At 41.7% G+C, this 24,860-nt stretch overlaps 1 protein-coding gene and 1 long non-coding RNA gene across 3 annotated transcripts in view; one reads left to right on the top strand and one right to left on the bottom strand.

Annotated features, from left to right (window-relative positions):
• The window catches only part of LOC134929557 (metalloreductase STEAP4-like), a gene marked incomplete at its 3' end in the record, with an annotated part of 73,545 nt that extends 61,240 nt beyond the window's left edge, over positions 1 to 12,305 (bottom strand). The window contains exon 1 of the mRNA XM_063925151.1: positions 12,164 to 12,305. Coding sequence (XP_063781221.1) covers positions 12,164 to 12,278 — 115 coding nt within the window. The remainder of the gene's footprint in view (positions 1 to 12,163) is intronic.
• Positions 12,306 to 12,390: 85 nt separating this feature from the next.
• Positions 12,391 to 24,860, top strand: part of LOC134927263 (uncharacterized) — a 191,139-nt gene continuing 178,669 nt past the window's right edge. For both annotated transcript variants that reach the window (XR_010177588.1, XR_010177589.1), the window contains exons 1-2: positions 12,391 to 12,478; positions 14,163 to 14,219. This is a non-coding gene — a long non-coding RNA (uncharacterized LOC134927263). The remainder of the gene's footprint in view (positions 12,479 to 14,162; positions 14,220 to 24,860) is intronic.

The following is a 24,860-nucleotide window of genomic DNA, read 5'->3' as shown; positions in this document are numbered from 1 at the left end:
TTTTGAAAATACTGACTGGTAACACTACCGGCATCTTTCTGAAGCTTGTATATAGATGGACCAATACCAGAGTGTCAAACAGTCTTATTTATTGTTAAGATTCATATATATGGATAAGTAAGGTAGTCAATTCCTCAGAGATAACTCACCATATATATAGGAATGTTTATTTGTAATTGAATTCATGAGGTTTCTCACACTTCGGATTTGCTGCTAAAATTGTGAAATTCTAGTAATCTTTACGCGCATGCAGACATTTTTCATACTATTAATAGGGTCAGTGGGGAGAACCCCCCCTCCCCCCCTCTTCCCTCTCCTTTTTTCCCTTTGTAATTGTCGTTTCTTCTTCTCTTTCCTTCCTATTTTCTTTGTGTATGGGATTTTCTTCTTATTTCAATAATATGTTTGGTATATGGGATGGGAGACGGTAGGGGCAGAGCATTATGTGTACCATTGTTCATACTTTTACGAGATGCATCTGTTGTTGGATTCCCTGATGTGTCTGTCTGTCTCTTATATGTCCAAACTACTTTGTTTATCTTTTGTATAAATATTGAAAAACCAATAAATATATTTAAAAAAAAAAAAAAAAAGTTCTAAAACAGAAATGAGGCTGGAACAGGAAGTATTTCAAAAGAAATATAAAAAAAGTTAACTTTGATGAAGGAGGTAGTCCTAAAGTGTAACCAGATAAGACATTGGGGAAGATGTACCAAGCCTTGGGGCCTATTTATCATTGAATATCTGCATTCATATTCATATTTTCAGGGGATAACCGCGAATATTAAGGATCCCCCTCCATATGTACGCTGACAGATTTACCTCTGCACCTCACAAATCTTACACGGAGAGATTCCGCTGGAACCCTCACTGGCAATGCCGCAGACACATGCACAGTAGCACCCAAGGGATCCTGATATAACAGTGAAGTGACCGCTGATGAGATTACCTCACTACTAACACATCGCAGAGTCAGGCTCCTTACGGAGCCCCTGCATGGGGTTTTTGATGCATTTTAGCGGTAAATCATTTCTCATTTCCATGAATAGCACATAGTGATGAAAAGAAATTACAATTATCTGGTCTGAAAAACTTCTGTCATTTATCTACAGATGTAGCCACGTACTGTACATCTATGTACGCATTGTGGCAAGCTGCATGATATGCTGTGACTAGTCACAGCCGGTGTTCGCACCATAGCAATGAACAGATGCACGCGTACACGTGTGTGGCTCATTTGTGGGCACACTAGTCGCGCCATCCATGCCGTGATGCGTACGCAACTTTACATCTGTAGACTGCAGGGGGGAGGGTGTGGGCTAGGCTGCAGGGAGAGGGTGTTAGGTTTAGGCACCACCAGGGAAGGGTTAGGGTTAGACTGTAGGAAGGGAGGGTTAGGGGGGTAAACATACCTACCCCACACCTGTTGGGATTCTTTGCATCTGGATGCCGGTGTCGGTGATATGACCACCAGAATATCCACTGGCATAACTACAGCCCCTGCAGCCACTGCGGAGGCTTGGAGACACCAGGCTTGGGGGAGGCGCTGCCCCTGTTGAAGCAGATTTCCATGCAGGTTAGCTGTCTGCATGGGAATCTGCTTAATGTCCCACCAAAAATGGCCTCCACATTGGAGGAGACAGATGCTAGAGGTGCGTCTGACAAGGAGCACTGCTCTACAGCGCTACACGGAAGTGCCGGGAGCACTTAGCGCTAACTATTGTTACACCCCTGCAATGGGCATGACACTTAGAGCATTCACCCCCTGGTAATGAGTATTACACCCTTGACAGCAAGCCTCACACCCAGAGCATTCACCCCTGACAACTAGCATTCACCCCTGGCAATGAGCATAACACCCAGAGCATTCACCCCTGGCAATGAGCATAACACCCAGAGCATTCACCCATGGTAATGGCATTACACCTCTGGAAATGGCATGACACCCATAGCATTCACCCCTGGCAGCGAGCATTCACCCCTGGCAATGAGCATAACACCCAGAGCATTCACCCCTGGCAACGTACATTCACCCCTGGCAACAAGCATTACAGCCCTGGCAACGAGCATAACACCCAGACCATGAAACCCCTAGCAATGAGAATTCACTCCTGGCAATTAACATTACACCCCTCACCCCTGGCAACGAGCATTACACCCATGGCAACGAGCAAGACACCCAGAGCATTACACCCCTGGTAATGAGCATGAAATCCCTGGCAACAAGCATGACACCCAAAGCATGAAACCCCTGGCAATGAGCATGGAACCAAGAGCATGAAACCCCTGGCAAATGAGCAGGTAATTTAATAGTAATTAGAAGCTTTACTATGGGGCATAATGTGTAATGGGGATTGCGGTGTGTGGCATAATGTATCATGGGCATTGTGGTGTGTGGCATAATGTATCATGTGCATTGTGGTGTGTGGCATAATGTATCATGGGCATTGTGGTGTGTGGCATAATGTATAATGGGCATTAGGGTCTGTGGCATAATGTATCAGAGGCATTGCGGTGTGTGTCATAATGTATAATGGGCATTGCGATGTGTGGCATAATGTATAATGTACAACGGGCATTGCTGTGTGAGCCATGTATAATGGACATTGCTATGTGTGGCATTGTATGTATACTGGGCATTGCTGTAACCCCTTTTTAGTGCCTCCACCCAAACATTTGGTAGGTAGTACCCTACTTTATAGGATAAGTCTGGGAAACCTTATGAGTAGTATTTCTTGTTTTACAGGTGCAGATAATTATTACCTTTGATATCCGACTCCAAGGCTCTCCTATCAATATCCAGGTAAGTTCACTCCAAAATCATTCAATTTACTTTCAAATAACCATCTTTACTAAATACTCATATATAGTAGATCATACAAGGAAATGACTTTGTTTAGGAACAATGTACCGTACTACTACATATACATTTTATATATATATAACCCATCAGATACTCTTTAAGGATAATCACACAGACAGTATATTTGACTATGGAATTACCCTAAATTATCCCTTTATGCATTAATCATATTCTGACATATACGGCTTCCATATACATTGCTACAATTCCACTATATTACTTACTCTTACTATCCCCAAACTACACTTTACAATGTACATATAATAATAATAATACCACCTTCCAATATATATATCATAAATATCAGGCAATAAAAGTATATCTTTCAATTATAGTCTATATATATATATATATATGCATATATATGTATTTTAATTTCAATCCTCCCATAGGCTGACTTGTAAAATAGGATATATATATATATATATATATATCTCTTCAGAGTTAGGGCAATACCCCTGGACTAAATTACTTTCCTCTGTATGGTACTTGTAATCCTGGTTGTAGAATGGAAATAACCTGAATTGTTATTAAGTATTACTGGTTACTTGTATCCAAATAGATTCTATGGACAGTAATGTTACTGTTTTGTATCCACTGTGAATACACAATCTGTTACTATGTGGGTTCTGACTGATGTTATGACTGAAATATCCTCCAGATGTCACTTTAAGTTCTTGTTCCTTCCCTTAACTTAATATGTTCTTTACACTTTCATAGGAGGAATTGGTTTCTCATAAGAATTGCAAAGTCTATCTGACGTAAGATTATATTCCTCTTCTGTTAATTATATTTATATATATAATAATGAGTTTTCACTGGTGAATAAGGAACTTGGAGTAGGCATGTACAATAAACAATCGGCCTCCTTTGAGAGATATTACAATGTACAGTCTCTGGTAAAGTCAATACTGTTCCTAGTGGCACTTATATTAATAGACTTTCCTCCTGGATATTATATCCTGATCTGCCTCCTCTGACTGACATTAAGTGTACAATCTCTGGTAAAGTCAATACTGTTCCTAGTGACAATTATAATAATATACTTTCCTCAAGGATATGATATCCTGTGATGTTAGAGGAGGTTTCTATATGAACCTATAACTATATGTCTCCATGTAATATACTGGTGCAATGTTAGGTGCAGTATTTCACAGACCTCAGATGTTTTCACTATTGACTCCTGTCAATAGCTGGAAGACTTGAAGTATGGCCACTCCCCTTTGCTCCAGCTCATTGGTGGGCAGTGAAGCTGAAATTCTCCCTCTAGGGCTCACCGATCGGCCGGCATTCAGCAGGGCTTGGATGACCTCTTTGGCGCGGATCTGACCTTCTAGCTGAGGTCTCTCTGTACTGGCCGGCTCTGGGTAGTGTTGCCGCTGCTGGGGCCGCTCAGGTCTTCTATGGCTCTCCCTCGGCCTGTCACTCGGGTTTCCGCTCTGCCTCTTCGGACGTCACCAGCTCTCCCCCAGCCTGTCACTCTTGATGCCACTCCGCCTCTCCGGAAGTCGGCGCCTCTCCGGATGTCTCCGCCTCCTCAGTGACTCGCCGGCGCTCAATGGGGACAGCGCTTCTTCGGTGCACTACCACCAGTAGTCGCGGCTCCCTCTCCTCCAGCGCCCGCTGACAGGATGGCTTAGTTCAGCGGCGCAGAAGAGGAGAAACCGCTCCCATGGCTGCGCACCTGATCCAATCCCTCTCTAGGGCGGCTGGCTCCTCTATTTATACTCCGTCCATCAGGGTCGCGCGGGGGTGCTCTTCCCGCAGAGGTCTCGTGAGCCACCTGTACTGACATGTGCCCATAGTTATTCCAGGTACTATCTCCTCCAATCAGGTAATGTCACATTTCAATCCAGTGCCTGAGCGAAGGTTACCTCACCACAGTTTCCTCATGTAGTATTACATTACACCCTTCCCCTATATCACCAGGGATACTCCATTCAGTCCATGTCATATAAATTAGTATAACATATATAATAGTCTCTCTATATATATACAAGTATACATATACCTTTGACCCTGAATAGACAGTCATGTATAACATTAAGTACATATAGTCACTCATATATTGGGCATTCTTTATATGAAAATATCATTACATTTCTCCCCCTGGAGATCAGATTAACCTTCAATATTATAGCACACAATCTGATCGCCACTTTTGAATTAATAAATTTTATGTTCTGATTAAGTAGACTACCTTATTTCAGGTACTTTCATCACCAACATTAGTAAACCCAAAGTACGGCCATGAATAAATGATACTAGGATGAACTGTTCTTTCCACAATATTTGGACATCCTAACTGCTCGTAAGTTAACATTTTAGGGGGCCTACGTACCCTCTGAGGTAGAGGGGGTGTTGAATAGTCACCTAATGGATTCTGAGTATATTCAACATAAGGGCCATTGCCTATTGATGACTCCTCATTTAGATAGCCCATCTCCCCTTCACTTGTTGGCAAACTAAAGTCCTGAACTGTTAGGTGAGTAGTCAGATTTTGAGGGGATGGAGTGATTTCTTCAGTCCTATTTTCATAGAAGTACCCGAATTCGGAATTCAGGGCATCAGTCTCTGAATTGTCAGATGGTAGTTCCATAGAGGATTTATGTGTTTGATTATCTGGAAGTGCAACACTTTCTATACTAGTCTCTGAATCTTCATTGGGAAGAAACACCAAATCATGTTTAATGGGCAATAGGTGCTGTCGGTGATAGGTGAGCACAGGTCCGTCAGTATGTTCTGGAACAATCTGATACACTGGTATTCCAGACAATTTCTTTACCACTCGATAAGGTGTCTCCTTCCATCGATTAGCAATTTTCTGCCTTCTAGGGAAACCCAACCTTCTAAGAAGAACACGGTCACCGGGTGAAAGAACTTGTTCTGTTACTCTCTTATCATAGGCCAATTTATTCTTATCATTCTGTCGTTGAGCTGCTTTGTTGGCCAGATCATAGGCTTCATTAAGTTCTTTTCTCAAATTATTCACATACGTAGAGTGAGACGGAGCTTTAACAGAGGTAGGGGAAGTGCCAAGGCTAATATCTATAGGTAATCGTGCTTCTCTTCCGAACATCAACAAATATGGGGAGTACCCAGTGGCCTCGTTCCTTCTACAATTGTAAGCGTGTACCAGTTGACAGATGTACTTCTTCCAATGGACTTTCTGTTTATGATCTAATGTTCCAAGCATATTCAAAAGGGTTTGGGTAAACCGCTCTGGCTATGGATCTCCTTGTGGATGATAGGGTGTCGTATGGGATTTTCTTATTCCACAGCACATACACAATTCCTTAATGAGTCGACTTTCAAAGTCAGGACCCTGATCAGTGTGAATACGTGAAGGTAATCCGTAATGCACAAAAAACCTTTCCCAGAGGGTTTTTGCCACCGTTAGTGATTTCTGATTTGGTGTCACAAACGCCTGAGCATACCTTGTAAAATGGTCGGTAATGACAAGGATGTTACTATCTTGCCCGTTAGGACCTTCTAATGAAAGGAAATCTATACATATAAGTTCCATAGGCCCAGAACTTTGTAAATGAACCAAGGGTGCGGCATGCTGTGGTAGAGTTTTCCTTAGAATACAGTTTTTGCAGTTATGACAGTACTTTTCAATGTCTTGATTCATATAGGGCCAATATACCCGTTCAGCTATTAAATGTTGGGTCTTATCATAGCCTAGATGCCCATGATTGTCATGAAGGGCTTTTAATATCATGGGGACAAAAGTGGCCGGCAACACTAATTGTATTTTAAGTTTACCAGTAGTAGTCCATGTTCTTCGGTATAAAATCCCTTGCTTAAAGAATAACCTGGTTCGTTGTCTAAGCAGTACTTTAGCTCTTTTGGACATATTAGGATGACTTATCCTAGTTGATCTCGTCTTGAGATATCGTATGACGACCCTTAAATCAGTGTCACTGTATTGAGCTTGTTTTATTTGATCTTGTGACAACACCGACAGTTCACCCATTTCGGTTTTGGATATCCAACAGTACATTAGCGGAAGAGCAGCTCCCGATGCTCCTAAGGCACTAATAGCTTCAGGAGTGGAGTTCTGTAAAATAGAAATCTGATGACAAAGACCTTGAAGAGCAGGGGCAGGTAACTCGATCCATTCATCATTTGTGCTACCGGTTGGAAGATGTGGTAATCGAGATAAAGCATCTGCATCAGTATTTTGAAGCCCAGGTTTGTATTTTAGACTGAAATTATAATTTGACAGTGCTGTTAGCCATCGATGTCCAGTTGCGTCTAACTTGGCAGTTGAGTTGATGTATATCAGCGGAATATTATCAGTGTGCACAGTAAACTTTACTCCATATAGATAGTCGTGGAATTTTTCCACCACCGCCCACTTTAGTGCCAAGAACTCCAATTTATGTACTGCATAGTTCTTCTCACTGCTGGACAATCCTCTACTAACATAAGCTACTGGCCGTAACTGTTGATTTTGTTGTTGGTACAACACTCCCCCAAGTCCTTCGATGGAAGCATCAATGTGTAGTTCATATGGTAATTCAGGATTGGCGTAGGCTAAAATAGGACTATGGGTCAGTAGGTACTTGAGTCGCTGAAAAGCCTCTTCACACTGGTCCGTCCACCTATCGCCAAACTCTTCTTGAGGTTTAAAATACTTTCCATTTGAATGGTGACCTCGACCAACAGGTGGATATCCTTTGGTCAATTCCGTCAATGGGCGTGAGACTTTTGAATAGTGTGGTACAAACCGGCGGTAGTATCCACTGAATCCCAGAAATGAGCGTAGATCTTTTAGATTCGATGGTCTAGGCCAATCTTGTACTGCTGCTATCTTATCCGGATCAGTTGATATTCCTTCTCTGCTGACAATATGACCCAGATATCGGACAGTTGTTTGACACAAACGGCATTTGTCGATAGACAGCTTCAGACCTCTCCTCTGTAATCGATTTAATACTTTTAATAATCGGTTATTATGCTCCTCCAATGTCCGGCCAAATACGATGACATCATCAAGGTAAACAAGAACTTCACGGTAGCACATGTCCCCAACGATTTTCTCCATGGTCTTCTGAAATGTTGTAGGAGCCCCCTTGATACCTTGTGGCATTTTAAGGAATTCAAAGAAGCCAATGGGACACAGAAACGCTGTTTTAGCACGGTCATCAGGATGCATAGGAATTTGGTAATAACCACAGCGCATGTCAAGAACCGAGAACCATCTACTCCCTTGAAGACAGTCCAAAGCTTCCTCCACTTTAGGTACTGTGTACTGATCCTCAATGGTGCGATTATTTAGAGTATGATAGTCAATACACAATCGAATGTCACCGTTTTTTTTCCGTGCTACCACAATTGGAGAAGCGTAAGGACTTTCTGATTCGACAATCACCTGATTTTCCAGAAGATGTTTCAAATGTTGTCTCACGTCCTCAAAATCAGCAGGAGCTAACCTCCTAGATCTCTCTCGGAAAGGTGTATCATCCCGTAATCTAATTTGATGTTCCACCTCAGTGGCAGTACCTAAATCCCACTCTCCAAAGGAGAAAACAGATTCCCTTAATAGCATTTCAGCAATCAATTTTTCCTGGTCCTTGGCAGACAGATCACTGCCTCTGAAACATTCTTTAATCTTGCTGGCAGCATTGACTGAACTCGTTATAGTATAGATGTCATTTTCAAGTATATCACTAGTACGGGATACACCATTGTCAGTCCTTGGAGTAAGTTGTTTCATAGTGTCCTGCTGTATACACCACCTAGCCAGAGTCTTAAAGAGAAGGGAATTTGTCCCCACTATAATGGATACCACTCCCTGGTCTGATGGAGAGTCAGGGCACACTAACGCCAAAAAAGGAAGGGGAGCTTGGTACCCTGTGCTGTCCTCTGTGAATTCAATTTGAGTGGTCACATACCCTAGATAAGGGTATTTTTGGTCGCTCAGACCCCATATCACCAGCCCATCAAAGGGCATTAGTTGTACATCAGAAAGATATTGTCTGTACCAACTTTCAAATATAATTGACACCTGTGAGCCACTGTCCAATAATACTTGACACGCTTTTCCATTTATTAAGGCCGGTACCTTTGGCACTTTTCCAATTATTCCACTGGGAACTAGGTTGGACCACTGAGTACTCCCCATTGCCCATACATTTATAATCTGGGAGTCAATGCGGGGTTCATCGACGTCCCTTACCCGTTTTCCGTCCTAGATGCCAGGGTCGGATCTAGACTTTTCTTTTAGGGGGGGCGGTTTACGGTTTAATCTTGACCCCTCCCCTCTCCAGTCCCGACTCCTCCCCTCTCTCGTCTTGACTCCACCCCTCTCATCTTGACCCCTCCCATCTTGACTCCTCCCCTCTCCCGTCCAAATTCATCCATCACACAAATAGGTATAATTGCAGGTAAAGGATTTGTTAGTGGATGTTAGGTATAATAATCACTTCTACAACACATCAAAGCAAAGTTGCCCAATATGACATCTATCCAAATCCCTCCTTATGTTCATCATAATGTATGACACGTCATGTACAATTGTGATACCTACAGTATAAAAAGTTATAATCCCCTAATATTGGGGTATAGCAAAAGAAAATTAAATATAAACAAAATGTCTGGAGTAATTATTTGCAGCTATTTCTCATCTTAATATGAGGTACTGATATAGAGACAGTCAATCATCAAGGTTTATATGTCAACGTCGTTATGAAATACAGTATTATCATAAACCTTGATGATTGACTGAATCTATATAAGCGCATTATATTAAAATGAGAAACAGTAACAATGTGATAATACCTATAATTCCTTTCTTTGGGATACTAGCAACTTTTATGGATACAAATGGTAACAACTGGCATTTTATGTGTTACTGAACCAGGAAGGGAAGACACATTATAATACCCTGTTATATTATTATAATAAGGGGAACTGCTGAATAGTACCAAGGGGATTTTAGGCACAGAGTCTTGGGGGGTTAGACCAATTATTTGATAATCCCACACAGTACTCAACACTTGCCAACCCTAATAGATGAATTCCACATTTGTAATTGTCCAATAATGGAGTTTGAGACTAACCAGGATTAAGTGAGAGTACGTAATACTCGCAGGAGTTCACCTGTAGATTAAAATCCCTTTTGCATCTATGTGCCACATAGGTTTGGGAAATCCCCCCACCACCCTTTTTTTTCCAGAAAAATGTTGCAAGTATACCATAGTTATCTGATTGATACAATTAATTTAAGGAATTATAGGTATTATCACATTGTTGTATAGAATTTAGCCAGTGCTACTGCATATGTAGGTTGTTCATAAATATACCACTTCAGATACAGCAGATGTCATACTTCTTATTAGGCTCATTCAGCTATCTCCAATGAAAGGGATAAGCAAATATAGTGAAGTACTGTTTAATAATTGTAAATTTCAGCCAAACCTGAGCCTGCACCAGTGGGAGAACCCAGGACTTGCACTGTTTCAAGTGCATTCTGAACTGCTTAAATAACAGTTCATGTCTAGCTGGAATTGTCAAAATTTGGCCACTTGGAAATACATGTGATCTGTGTGGAGTTTATATGTTTTCGTTTTTCTCATATTAAATCTTACAATTATTAAACAGTGTTTCACTATAATTGCTTATCTCTTACATTTTGGGTATATCTGAATGAGCCTAATAAGAAGTATACTGTGAGATATGACATCTGCTGTATCTGAAGTGGTATATTTATGAATGACCTACATACTGTATGCAGTAGCGCTGGATAACTTCTATTCAACCTTTTTTGGCACATATTTGGTGAAGATGTGAGGATACCTTTAAGTAAAATATTGAGCTCACCGAGCTGCTTTTTTTCTGCTTGTGCGCACTGCTAGGATTGTCTATTTTATAAATCTATTATCAGATTGTTAATGTTTCTCATGTTAATATGAGGTGCTGATATAGAATAAGTCAATCATAATTAATCCAGACATTCTGCTTTAATTTAATATTTTTTTGTTATACCCCAATATTAGGGAATTACAACTTTGTATACTGTAGGTATCACAACTGTACAGGACGTGTCATAAATTATGATGAACATATGGATGGCATAATAGAGGGCCATCAAAATACGGCATTTGTGGCAACAGTAGTGACAAGACATTGGGCATAATTCAAACTTGATCGTAGCCGTGCAGCTACGATCAGTTACTCAGACATGCGGGGGGGGGGGGGGGGGGGGGACCCAGCACAAGGCTAGTCCGCCCCGCATGTCTGACTCCCCACCGTACAAGTTCAAAACCATCGCACAGCGGCAATGCTTTTGTACTTGATGAGTAGCTCCCTACCAGCGCAGCTCCTGCGCACAGGCAGGGAGCTACTAGTCACTGACCGGGTCACAGCAGCTGCGTGTGACGTCACGCAGCAGCCTGCCCCCCGCACGGTCCGGGCACACCTGCGTTGCCTGGACCGCACCCCTAAAAAGGCAGCAAAACGCCACCGGCCCGCACCCTCCTGCCCAGCGTCCGCCTCTGCCTGGCAGGGCTGAGATGGCCGTCGGCTGTCTGGCATGCACCAGCGTATATGTGCAGTTCAAACCTGAACGGCTGCTGTGAGAAAATGCACAGCAGTGATCAGGTGTGAATTAGGCCCCTTGTCTGTAATGACATCAGTTATAAGAGAGTGAGGCTCCCGAGGACGCACCATATCAAGCAATTGAAATATTTCTAGGGATTTGGATAGATGTTATATTGGGGGACTTTGATTTGATGTGTTGTAGAAGTGATTATTATACCAAACACCCACTAACAAATCCTTTACCTGCTTATCTTGCAATATATCCCTACCAGCTATTAGGGTGCCATTTATAATCAAGGGATCTCTCCCACTGATATATAAACTGATGCACATTATAGGACCAATGCTATACAGGAACTTGAAGACGTTAAACTTAATACTCATTTGTGAGGCTATAGTGAGGGCACCTTGTAGGGGAATTACACGGTGAGGACAATTCCGAGTTGATACCTTGTAGAAGGAGTATGGTGTTATGAGAAAGTAACCAAATAGAGGACAGATTAGCATACACCATATTTCTTGTATAGCATTTTTATACACATTTTCTGTACTTTTACACGCATCTCTCTATTATTTTAGTATTTCACTGACAGGACATGATATGTAATGTTTAATATTATGAAATACAAGGAATATTTTAAAACCTATAAGTGCATCTACTACAGACATCCTCTGTTCTACTGTATCGCACATATGTGAGACTCAACCTGTAATACCCTGCCTAGGGAATATGGCAAGAAGATCTCTTACTGGCTGGTTCCTCTGCAACAGGCTGGTAAGATGGTCCCTTTTCCACAGGCTGGTCAATGGCACAGATTGGCAGGAAAGTCCCTCTGGCTGGTCTCTGGGTGCAGGAATGCAGCATGCTCTCAGTGTGGAAAAAAGTAAACACACTATAGTATACTGTTTGTATTAGCCCACTAGCCTGTCTTATAAGTGAAGCCACGCCCCCAACACACAGCCACACTTCCTGGATCTGTTATCAGCAAGGAGACGCTGGGGAGATGAAAGCAGTCTCAATCAACAAACTATGTTGATTGATTAACTGCCGTGCAGGCCAAAAGGGTGAGTGAGGAGGAAGGGGCACCCGCTGTGAGCTGCTGCGACTCACACCACTGACTATAGCTGACTGACTATAGCTGACGGCCAGCTGAGATAGGAAGGGGTTAAGGAGCAGGACTTCACAGACAGATTGTCTGTAGGCAGAAGTGTGCTAGGGGGGGCGATCGCCCCCACCGCCCCCCTCTGTATCCGTGCCTGCTAGATGCTGACCGCGACTCAGTACTGTTCTCAATTACTCTGGTACTTTCGTTCTGTATACATTCAAAAGAACGATATCCTAATTGCCCACATCTGTAACAAGTGAGGTTTCTCATATTATCTTGTCTTCAACTGAATCCTCTCCCCCTGCCCAACAGAGGTATCCTGGAATTTGAAGATGATGTATTCTGTAAAGAAATTAACTGATCTAATTTCTTATTTTGTTCCTCCAAAGCTTTTAGCAATTGTTCATTAACGGAAGGAACTTCAGGGGTAGGAACAATAACTTTGACTCGTTTTAGATTTTTTTCTCTGTTTTCAATTTGCACTTCTTCCAATTTAACCTCTCTTATCAATTCTCCTAAAGTAGGAGGAGGATCCCTGGGCATATTACACCGTAATCTTTGAGCTACAGGATTGGTAGTCAGAGCTCCTCTCAATATATACTTTAGTCGCATTGCATCAATTTCTGGGGGATTAATCCCTCCTTTATCTAACAATTTGTAAAGAATTTTGTCTAAGCGATATATATAACTGGTGAGGGTTTCGTTAGGTTCTTGATAAGTCTGATTTAATCGAGACAGCAGATCTCCCACATCTTCTAACATACCAAAAGAATAGTCCAGAGCCTCAAAATAGTCTTTTAGGGTAGCCTGGGAATTACTTCTCCTAGTAGCATGAATGATCCCCATCGCTGGTCCCCTTAAGCTTTCCACAATTCTCTGTTTTTTAATATGCTCCGGACACCTCCACTCCTCGGAATGTTGCACTGCCGCCTCCCTCCATACATCATAGCTCTCTTCTCCAGTTGGAACTGGAATTAACCCAGAAAATATCCTTAGTCTTCTATATCCCCCTTCGTAATGCCATCTTTCGAAATGGCTAACAACTTTATCCATTACATTCTCAACTTGTGGATCTATTTTTTTTCACCCATGGATGTTTCTTCGGATGTATTACTAGTATTATGGTAACACCCTGCGCTAGTACTCTCAACTTTACTATCTTCTTTAATTATGGCTTTCTCTCCTCCATCTGCATACTTATCCACTGGCCACCTCACTTGCAATCTCCTACCAGGTATCCTTTCTATTAAAATATTAGCTGGGATTACCGACGCATCTAGCTGATTGTCATTACTTATTAAAATGGCACATAGCTCATCACTAACATCTTTCCACTTATCTACAATATGTGGTTGTTTTACTCCATACATTTTTTTTATTTCACTAATAATATCTTCTTCTATAACATCAACAAAATTTCCCAGAATACTCACACTTTTCTGTACATCCACCCCCTTACTTCTACACCAACTATAGATATCTTCTCCACTGATCACCATTTGTATCTATTTATTCATATCTCAGCTCAGTGCCTCCAATATGTAACCCCTTTTTAGTGCCTCCACCCAAACTTTTGGTAGGTAGTACCCTACTTTATAGGATAAGTCTGGGAATCCTTATGAGTAGTATTTCTTGTTTTACAGGTGCAGATAATTATTACCTTTGATATCCGACTCCAAGGCTCTCCTATCAATATCCAGGTAAGTTCACTCCAAAATCATTCAATTTACTTTCAAATAACCATCTTTACTAAATACTCATATATAGTAGATCATACAAGGAAATGATTTTGTTTAGGAACAATGTACCGTACTACTACATATACATTTTATATATATAACCCATCAGATACTCTTTAAGGATAATCACACAGACAGTATATTTGACTATGGAATTACTCTAAATTATCCCTTTATGCATTAATCATATTCTGACATATACGGCTTCCATATACATTGCTAAATTCCACTATATTACTTACTCTTACTATCCCCAAACTACACTTTACAATGTACATATAATAATAATACCACCTTCCAATATATATATCATAAATATCAGGCAATAAAAGTCTGTCTTTCAATTATAGTCTATATATATATATATATATATATATATATGCATATATATATGTATTTTAATTTCAATCCTCCCATAGGCTGACTTGTAAAATAGGATATATATATATCTCTTCAGAGTTAGGGCATTACCCCTTACTAAATTACTTTCCTCTCTATGGTACTTGTAATCCTGGTTGTAGAATGGAAATAACCTGAATTGTTATTAAGTATTACTGGTTACTTGTATCCAAATAGATTCTATGGACACTAATGTTACTGTTTTGTATCCACTGTGAATACACAATCTGTTACTATGTGGGTTCTGACTGATGTTCTGACTGAAATATCCTCCAGATGTCACTTTAGGTTCTTGTTCCTTCCCTTAACTTAATATGTTCTTTACACTTTCATAGGAGGAATTGGTTTCTCATAAGAATTGCAAAGTCTATCTGACGTAAGATTATATTCCTCTTCTGTTAATTATATTTATATATATAATAATGAGTTTTCACTGGTGAATAAGGAACTTGGAGTAGGCATGTACAATAAACAATCGGCCTCCTTTGAGAGATATTACAATGTACAGTCTCTGGTAAAGTCAATACTGTTCCTAGTGGCACTTATATTAATAGACTTTCCTCCTGGATATTATATCCTGATCTGCCTCCTCTGACTGATATTAAGTGTACAGTCTCTGGTAAAGTCAATACTGTTCCTAGTGACAATTATAATAATATACTTTCCTCAAGGATATGATATCCTGTGATGTTAGAGGAGGTTTCTATATGAACCTATAACTATATGTCTCCATGTAATATACTGGTGCAATGTTAGGTGCAGTATTTCACAGACCTCAGATGTTTTCACTATTGACTCCTGTCAATAGCTGGAAGACTTGTAGTATGGCCACTCCCCTTTTCTCCAGCTCATTGGTGGGCAGTGAAGCTGAAATTCTCCCTCTAGGGCTCACCGATTGGCTGGCATTCAGCAGGGCTTGGATGACCTCTTTGGCGCGGATCTGACCTTCTAGCTGAGGTCTCTCTGTACTGGCCGGCTCTGGGTAGTGTTGCCGCTGCTGGGGCCGCTCAGGTCTTCTATGGCTCTCCCTCGGCCTGTCACTCGGGTTTCCGCTCTGCCTCTCCGGACGTCACCAGCGCTCCCCCGGCCTGTCAATCTTGATGCCGCTCCGCCTCTCCGGAAGTCGGCGCCTCTCCGGATGTCTCCGCCTCCTCGGTGACTCGCCGGCGCTCAATGGGGACAGCGCTTCTTCGGTGCACTACCACCAGTAGTCGCGGCTCCCTCTCCTCCAGCGCCCACTGACAGGATGGCTTAGTTCAGCGGCGCAGAAGAGGAGAAACCGCTCCCATGGCTGCGCACCCGATCCAATCCCTCTCTAGGGCGGCTGGCTCCTTTATTTATACTCCGTCCATCAGGGTCACGCGGGGGTGCTCTTCCCGCCGAGGTCTCGTGAGCCACCTGTACTGACATGTGCCCATAGTTATTCCAGGTACTATCTCCTCCAATCAGGTAATGTCACATTTCAATCCAGTGCCTGAGCGAAGGTTACCTCACCACAGTTTCCTCATGTAGTATTACACTACACCCTTCCCCTATATCACCAGGGATACTCCATTCAGTCCATGTCATATAAATTAGTATAACATATATAATAGTCTCTCTCTATATATACAAGTATACATATACCTTTGACCCTGAATAGACAGTCATGTATAACATTAAGTACATATAGTCACTCATATATTGGGCATTCTTTATATGAAAATATCATTACATTGCGGTGTGGGGCATAATGTATCATGGGCATTGCAGTGTGGTATAATGTGTCGGGGCACTGTAGTGTGTGGCATAATGTATCATGGGTATTGCGGTGTGTAGTATAATATTGCATAGGCATTACGGTGTGTGGCATAATGTGTCAAGGGCATTCATTCAGTGTGTGGCATATTGTGTAATGGCATTACAGTGTGTGGCATAATGTTTAAGGGGCATTATGGTATGTGTTATAAATAATGTGTAAGGGGCATTATTATAAGATGTAATGTAAGGGGCATGAATCATGATTTAATTTTTTTCCTGTGGTGACTGGGTGTGCAGGTTGCAAAACTGGGGTATAAGGTAGTTTTTTCCTGCAATGCCACGCCCCTTGCAGTGAGGCCATAACCCTTGCAGTGAAGCCACAACCCTTTTTAGAGAAAGTTCTTTTCAAATGCCAATGGGGGGGTGCCAGAATTTTTTTTGGCTTGGTGGAACAAAATTTCTAGTTACGCCACTTGGAATAATGGGGTTATACTTAATATTTGCGGCCGGTTATCCCCTGAAAATGGAGCATATGCCAGAAATATTGAATGATAACTAGGCTCCAGACAGAGATAGGACGTTTGTCTCTGCTGGATCTTTTGCACCTAACATGGATCTGATACAAGTACAGATACTAATGGTGATAGTTGCATCTGCAGATGGAAACTCAGTGGGTGAGATAGGCTTCTACATTCAGCTGTACCATACTTGCCTACATTATGTTTTACCTCTCCGGGAGCAGCCCGGAGAGGTTATGCAGGTGGGCAGAGATGGTTGCTAGGCGCTTCATTAGTCCCTGCCCGTCATGGGAAATTCACCATGATTGGCCCTTATTTGCACAGGGGCGGTACTAAAACTATGCATTTTCATGTAAATACACCACTAGGCCCCGCCCCCTCCTCAAGGATCCCAGGATTCTTATATTAATCTCCCCAGTCTGCCCACATCACTTGTCCCAGAGCTGTGGGGAACTACCCTAAAAATCGAGTGTCTCCCACAGGTTCCGAGAGACACTTTGGTGCGTTTGCATATGAAAGTAAGTGGGTGTATGGAAAAGCATCCGCAGATACTTACAGTATCCACTGACCTCCACTGCATTTCATATAATTCTGAGTTATATTAATGACAGCTAGCTGTCTTACTTCATGCAGATCTTCTGCATCACCTCTAATGATATTTTATTTATATTTGCTGAACTTTACCTTCTGCTAGAGTTGTTAGTGTAACCTGGTCACTGCCTCTCTGGCTGGCTGCACACGTGGACTCATGCCAACTTATAACCTTGTTAGAGGAGGCTGTACAGCTGCTCTCACAGTTGCAGATTTGTTCCAGGCCTTAGGAAAAGCATGTGTTCCTGACATGTTGCATAATATCGGAATTCACTACTTTTTTTTTGTTATGATTTTCTTGCACATAGAACATCCAGTACGGATAATTCTTGACACGTACAACTTGTTAAAAAATATTTTGCTTGTTGCCCTTTGCATGTAGCCATAGCAGGTCGGCCAATTAGGAAAGGTACGCAGGTGCATACGGTGGCAAGCTGCAAGGGTGGCATACACTGGTGCCGCTGCTATATGAGGAACTGCAGGTGTGGCCAGTGTTTGTTTGTTTTAGCCAATCACAATGTGCCAAATTCAGACCTGATCGCTGGGGTGCGTTTTTTGCATCCCTGCGATCAGGTAGTCACCGCCTACAGGGGGAGGGTATGGAGTGTGTGCAGGTGTGCGATCGCATTTATAGCAGAACTGCACAAACATCAGTTTGTGCAGTTTCTGCTCAGCCCAGGACTTACTCAGCCGCTGCGATGATCGTGACCGAAGCTGACGTCAGAAACCCTCCCTCCAAATGCCTGGTCCCTCCCGCGTTTTTCCGGACACTCCTCAGTTGCCACCTACAAACGCCCTCTTCCTTTCAATCTCCTTGTGACCGCCGGTGCATTCGTTTTTTTCGCACCATCCCGTCGCTGACCAGCGCTCCCCGTTGCTGCAGTCCGTCGCTCCTTCGCATTGCTTTGCATATGCATTCGCAGTTCAGACCTGATCGCAGCCTGTGAGAAAACGCACAGCAGTGATCAGGTCTGAAGTATCCCCAATGTCCACTGAGGGGCGCCAAAATCAAAATCTGCTTACCAACAAATAGTGGCCTCAGGCCAGCCCTGCATGTAGCCCACAGATGTCAGCTTTATTTTTATACTGCAATTTAGATTTAACTTTGGACACACCCCACCCAAATCTAACTCTCTCTGCATCTGTTACATCTGCCCCACCTGCAGTGCAGCATGGTTTTGGCCAGGAACCAAGTTACTGGCTTTTATTTCTTTTTATGCTTTGCACACAACTCTAAATAAGCCCCTATACGCACAGATAACCAGATACACAAGGGTTACAGTTCGCCATTAAAGTCTGTCGCTTCTCTACTCATAGTCTATTGTCGCTGCCCCATCTCAATTAATTTGCCATTGATGTGATTGTTATGACCAAATATTGATGACAGGAACATTCAAGGTTCAGGAGAAAGCACTGCGTCATCAAGATTGCATCTCTATTACATTGTGTTATGTATAGTGCTGTTTTCTATCACCACACGTTATAACGCTGGATTTCCCTATGAAACACAATGTCACCCACACCACAAGCATTTTTTGCCCATAAAATCCAATTCCAGATAAAACAATCAGTAAATAAAATTGATAGCGTGCCCCCACCTGCAAATGTATATCAAATACCGCTTTCAGATTGCAATGCTGGGTTTATTATTTATTTCTTTATTTATTAACAGTTTCTTATATAGCGCAGCAAATTCCGTTGCGCTTTACAATTTGAAATAACAAGAACAATAACAAACTGGGTGATAACAGTCATAGAGGTAGGAAGGCCCTGCTCGCAAGCTTACAATCTATAGGGAAATAGCACCTTTCCTTGTGTACATATGCCTATCTATTGCATAGAATGAGAAGACATGTGAGAATATGTGTGGACTGTACAGAGTGGATGCATTTTGATAGGAAGGTTTATGAAAGCTATCTGGGCGGTTCTGGAATTTGATACGCTTGCCTAAAGAGGTGAGTTTTCAGGGAACGCTTGAAGGTTTGGAGACTAGAGTAGAATCTTATTGTGCGTGGTAGGGCATTCCACAGAGTGGGTGCAGCCCGATGAAAGTCCTGCAGTCGTGAGTGGGAGCGAGTAATGAGTGTGGATGAGAGACGCAGGTCTTGTGAAGAGCGAAGAGGTCGGGTTGGGAGATATTTTGTGATAAGCGAAGTGATGTACGTTGGTGTAGTTTGGTTAATGGCCTTGTGTGTGAGTAAAAGTATTTTATATTGAATGCGGTAGAGTACAGGTAACCAATGGAGGGACTGACAGAGTGGATCTGCAGACGATTAATGTCTAGCGAGGAAGATAAGCCTCGCCGCTGCATTCAGAATGGATTTTAGTGGTGAGAGTCTCGTTTTGGGAAGACCAGTTAGGAGACTATTGCAATAATCAATGCGGGAGATAATGAGAGTGTGGATTAGAGTTTTAGCAGTGTCTTGTGTAAGGTATGGTCGTATTTTGGATATGTTTTTTAGATGCATGTAACATGATCTTGAGACAGATTAAATGTGGGGAACAAAGGACAGATCAGAGTCAAGGATGACACCTAGGCAGCGAGCTTGTGGGGTAGGGTAGATAGTCGAGTTTTCAACAGTGATAGAGATATTATGTTGGTACTTACTATTGGCCGGTGGAAATATAATTAACTCTGTCTTTGAAATATTCAGTTTGAGGTGGCGAGATGTCATCCAGGATGAAATGGCAGAAAGGCATTCAGTGACCCGGCACAGTACAGATAGGGACAAGTCAGGGGAGGATAGGTAGATTTGAGTATCATCTGCGTACAGATGATACTGAAAACCAAAAGAGCTGATTAGTTTACCAAGAGATGAGGTATAGATAGAGAAAAGCAGAGGACCCAAGACTGAGCCTTGCGGTACTCCAACTGAAAGAGGTAGCGAAGAGGAGGTAGATTCAGAGAAGCGAACACTGAAGGAGCGATTAGATAGGTACGATAGGAACCAAGAAAGGGCTGTATCTTTAAGACCTAGGGATTGTAGTGTCTGTATGAGAAGAGAGTGGTCTACAGTGTCAAATGCAGCAGATAGATCTAGAAGAATAAGTAGTGAGTAGTGGCCTTTAGACTTCGTAGTGACCAAATCATTAACCACTTTAGTCAGTGCTGTCTCTGTGGAATGTTGGGAACGGAAGCCTGACTGAAGTGGGTCCAACAAAGTGTATGAGTTAAGAAAGTGTGTGAGTCGAGTGTAGGCAAGTCTCTCAAGTAGCTTAGAGAGACAAGGGAGCTGAGAGATAGGGCGGTAGTTTAAGAGAGCATTAGGGTCAGAATTTGTTTTTTTTTAAATGGGAGTAATCACTGCATGCTTGAATCCCGGGATTTGGAAACGGGGCCTTCCCGGGGACGCCCCAGCACTGGACCCGTTCACACTGGCTTGCTGACCTGGCATATTGCCATCATCGGCGGGGGGTGGAGGCGGCACTGACGACATCAGGGGCGGGGTGGAGTCTGCGCCTGGAGATGAGATCATCTTCAAGCGCCGCCTCCTCTAAAGTGTGAGCGGGTCTCGGGTTGTAATGATCCGGGTAACCCATTCAAACCGCATCTGACCCGGTAATAACCCGTGTTATAACCTTCTTTTAACCTGGGATGAAATACCAGGTCAGGCGACCCCTTTCTCACCGCACCTCGACCCGCGTCGACCCGGCAATATCCCGGGTTATTTGTGCAATGTGAAAGGGGTATAACACTATTGCCAAGCACCCACTGGGCAGTGAGTGCCAGGGCAAGTGCTGTATACTAAGTATAATTACTGTCAGCACACAATTGAGCACTAGTTGAATATAGATGTATTATTTCTTACTGGGACTATATAGCACACGAATGTACAACAATCCGAGCAGGAGAACATAAATTGATCTTTTTCAGAAAGGTGTGTGTGTGTGTGTGTGTGTGTGTGTGATTATTGTGCAATGACATCAGTTTGAAAGGCTGTATAACATAATGAATAAATCTTGCATGCTTGCACTATACAGACACATATGACTGCTTTGTTATAGTAAAGATCTCAATGTGTATTGTGCTCATAATAAGAAACCACTTTTAACCATACCTTATTTAGTAAGAGATGCTGCAGCTCTCTATTTACAAGATAGTATGGTTACAATATAGCTAGATATCGTGCTTAAAATTAGCAACATTTGTATCGAGGCAGCACTCTGGGACCAGGTGCAACATTTAAAAGTATCTCTGGCAGGATTGAAGCACAGAATTTCTGTACTGGGAATCTTTGCCTTTATCAAAAACAACAGAAGGTTTATATATAAATCAGGAACACATTTTGTTCATAATAATACAATAAGGTCGTTATAAATTTATGAAGAATTCTATCAATTAGGGATTATCACATTAAGAATACATAAACAGATATATATACATCCCATTTCTTTTCTTCTTAGATATATAACATTGGAATATAAAGCTGTATAAAACATCAATAAATGACAGGCGGCACACGGCTTTGATTTTCATCTTCTTTATTATTTGACACTAGGACAAATAAACTCTTTTTTCTTTATTTGTCCACTTTTCTGATTCACGTCTATCTTTCTATATTGTTTTTATACTTCACTTTCACGGCCCAATTTAGGGTCATAATACTTCATATGGGACATTAATAAAGTTCATTTATTCCATATGGGTATTGGTAGGTAACATAAATCAAGTGTTAATATAGATATATATATAAAAAAAAAGTGTAGAAACACAGATTTAATACCAAAAATTTCTATTGGTCTTGGGAAAGAGTGCACCCAGAGAAACTGATCCCCTTTTCCTTACTTTGTTCGCATGTATTTTTGGATCAGTGGGTAGCACCAGTCTAAAACTATGTATTTGTAATTTATAAGTTATTAAAGAGACTATATCCCTGTGGCCACTACCTATTATCAGAATATTCTGGTGCGGGATTTCTTTTTTTTATTTTTTTTATTTGAGGATATAGGGTAACCTGTAGTGAAAACCCTTTTCTATCCCAGCACAGAACCCTATTAATAAAATTATTTCTGTATATGAATAGTATCAATACAGTGAATACATACATACCTACCCATCTGGCAACAATATGAGTAGCTTTAGCCTCAGTAAAGATTTAGGGAATAGGAGGGAGAGATGGAATGGTGAGCAAAGCTCATTCCAAGTAAATCCACAGGTTGGATGGATGATCTAATAGAGCTGAAAAATATGTTATACAAACAAAACTAAGGCTCATTGGAGTAAAACTACATTTATTAACTACATCAAATATATGACCCCCAGGGGCCTCAGACCAAAGCTGTTTCCCTCCTTTGAGCTAGAGGATGATCTTAAAAAGGAATGGGAGAGTACTCTTTTAGGATGCTCAAAGAACCTCATGAACATTCTTGTCAAACATGATACTCGCATCCTGGACAATTGTTCAATTGAGATAGACAAGATCAGTGAGAAACTAAAAATTCATGAGAAAGAGGAAGAATTCCAAAAGTATATGAAAAATATAAAACAGATTTAGACCGATTTGAGAAAGGGTTGATGGAGCGAAAACGAACAAAGTTTGCCAGGGACAGAAGCGACTATGCCAATAATAGGGTATATAGTTGGAACGTGAGATCACAGAGGAGAGTCCAAGACAACTCTAACAACTATAGCTCGTCGGAATTAGAATCCTCTGAGGGAGAAGGAGGTAGAGAAGTTGAGGGATGGCAGAGAGCCCGTTTTTTAGATCTTGGCCCCAAATCAAGGACAGGGGATCGAGGAACGGAAGATGGAAGAAGATCAGACGGGGAGGGCAAAAGCACTCGAAAAAAGAAAGAGGCAAGGGACTGGGACAGGTATCCTCAGAGAACCAGACGCCCCTACAGGAGGACCTAGACCAGGATGAATTACAAGTTATCAATTTGACTACTAGAGTTTTAGAATCTAAACACATACAGCTACTCTCTAAGGGTCTTAGCTTTTCGCCAACTAAAAGTGTTGACAGATTTGAAATTCAAAAGGATTTGTTTCTATTTACTAGAAAACTGCTTCTTAAAAAATTTCACAGTTTGAAAAGAATGGAAAATGCTAGTTTAGGTGAGAGTGGAGAATCTGATACATCTTCCCTAAGTGAAGCAGAAATTGAGGCGCTACTCATTTTAGAGGAACTAGCAGAAGAACATAAAATGGAAATGAATTCACAGAATGTATCCAGACCTATCTTAAAGAAAAAATCTACTTTCTGTCCTAACCCGTACATTTGTCCACCTGTCCATGTGTTTTTTCAACTCATGAGCAAAGAATTGGATGTAATCTTTGAGAACAAGAGAATGGGCCAGGCTAATAACCTCAACAAAGATGAACAAGAAGCCCTCAAAGAGATCAACTCATGGGATGACGTTATAGTGAAACCATCTGATAAAGGGGGTAACGTCGTCTTATGGAGTAAGGAACTCTATTTGAAAGAAGCATATAAGCAACTGTCAGATATCACCACCTACAAAAGGCTAATCTTTAATCCTACTGCCAACTTTTTGAGGGAATACACAACTCTGGTTAATAGTGCATTACAGGATGGGGTCATCACCAAGATGGAAGCGGAATTCCTGGAAGTTAAGGATTCCAGGACACCAACGTATTATATGCTCCCAAAGGTGCATAAGAACAGGGAGAACCCCCCTGGGAGGCCAATAATTTCAGGCATCGTTAGCCTGACTGAAAGGGCGAGTGTTTTCATAGATCAAAATTTAAGACGCTTCGTCCTGGAATTACCTTCGTATATACGAGATTCCATGGATGTGCTGAATAAATTGGAACATGTCACACTACAACCGAACACCTGGTTGTGTACGTGCGATGTGGAGGCACTTTATATGAGCATTAGCCACGAGATTGGCATAAGAGCTGTGAAATACTTCCTCAATATGGGCATATATCAAGATTTTGATGATTTTTTACTACAATTATTGAGATTTGTCCTGACAAAAAAAATTTTTCTCTTTGATGACAAGTACTTCCTACAGTTGCGGGGGACCGCCATGGGAAGTACTTGTGCCCCAACCTATGCTAACATCTATTTAGGTTGGTGGGAGAAAGAGTGGGTTTTCAATTAAAGGAATGCAGAATACACGGAACATATTGTCAGCTGGTATAGATTTATCGACGATATTCTGATCATCTGGGAAGGGGAATAAGAGGATCTTGAGAAATTCATATCAGTTCTTAATAAGAATGATTTGAATCTCAGATTGACATATGACATCAGTAAAGAGAACATAACCTTCCTAGATTTGATCATAACAAGAACAGAAGATAAACTTAAAACTGATGTTTTCCGCAAAAAAACAGCCACAAACAGCATACTGCACCACAGCAGCTCACATCTCCCAGCTACCC

This window comes from Pseudophryne corroboree, chromosome 5 (assembly GCF_028390025.1).
Source record: "Pseudophryne corroboree isolate aPseCor3 chromosome 5, aPseCor3.hap2, whole genome shotgun sequence".
NCBI lineage: Eukaryota > Metazoa > Chordata > Amphibia > Anura > Myobatrachidae > Pseudophryne > Pseudophryne corroboree.
Note: the sequence above shows the minus strand (reverse complement) of the source record. Positions and strands in the feature narration are given on the sequence as shown.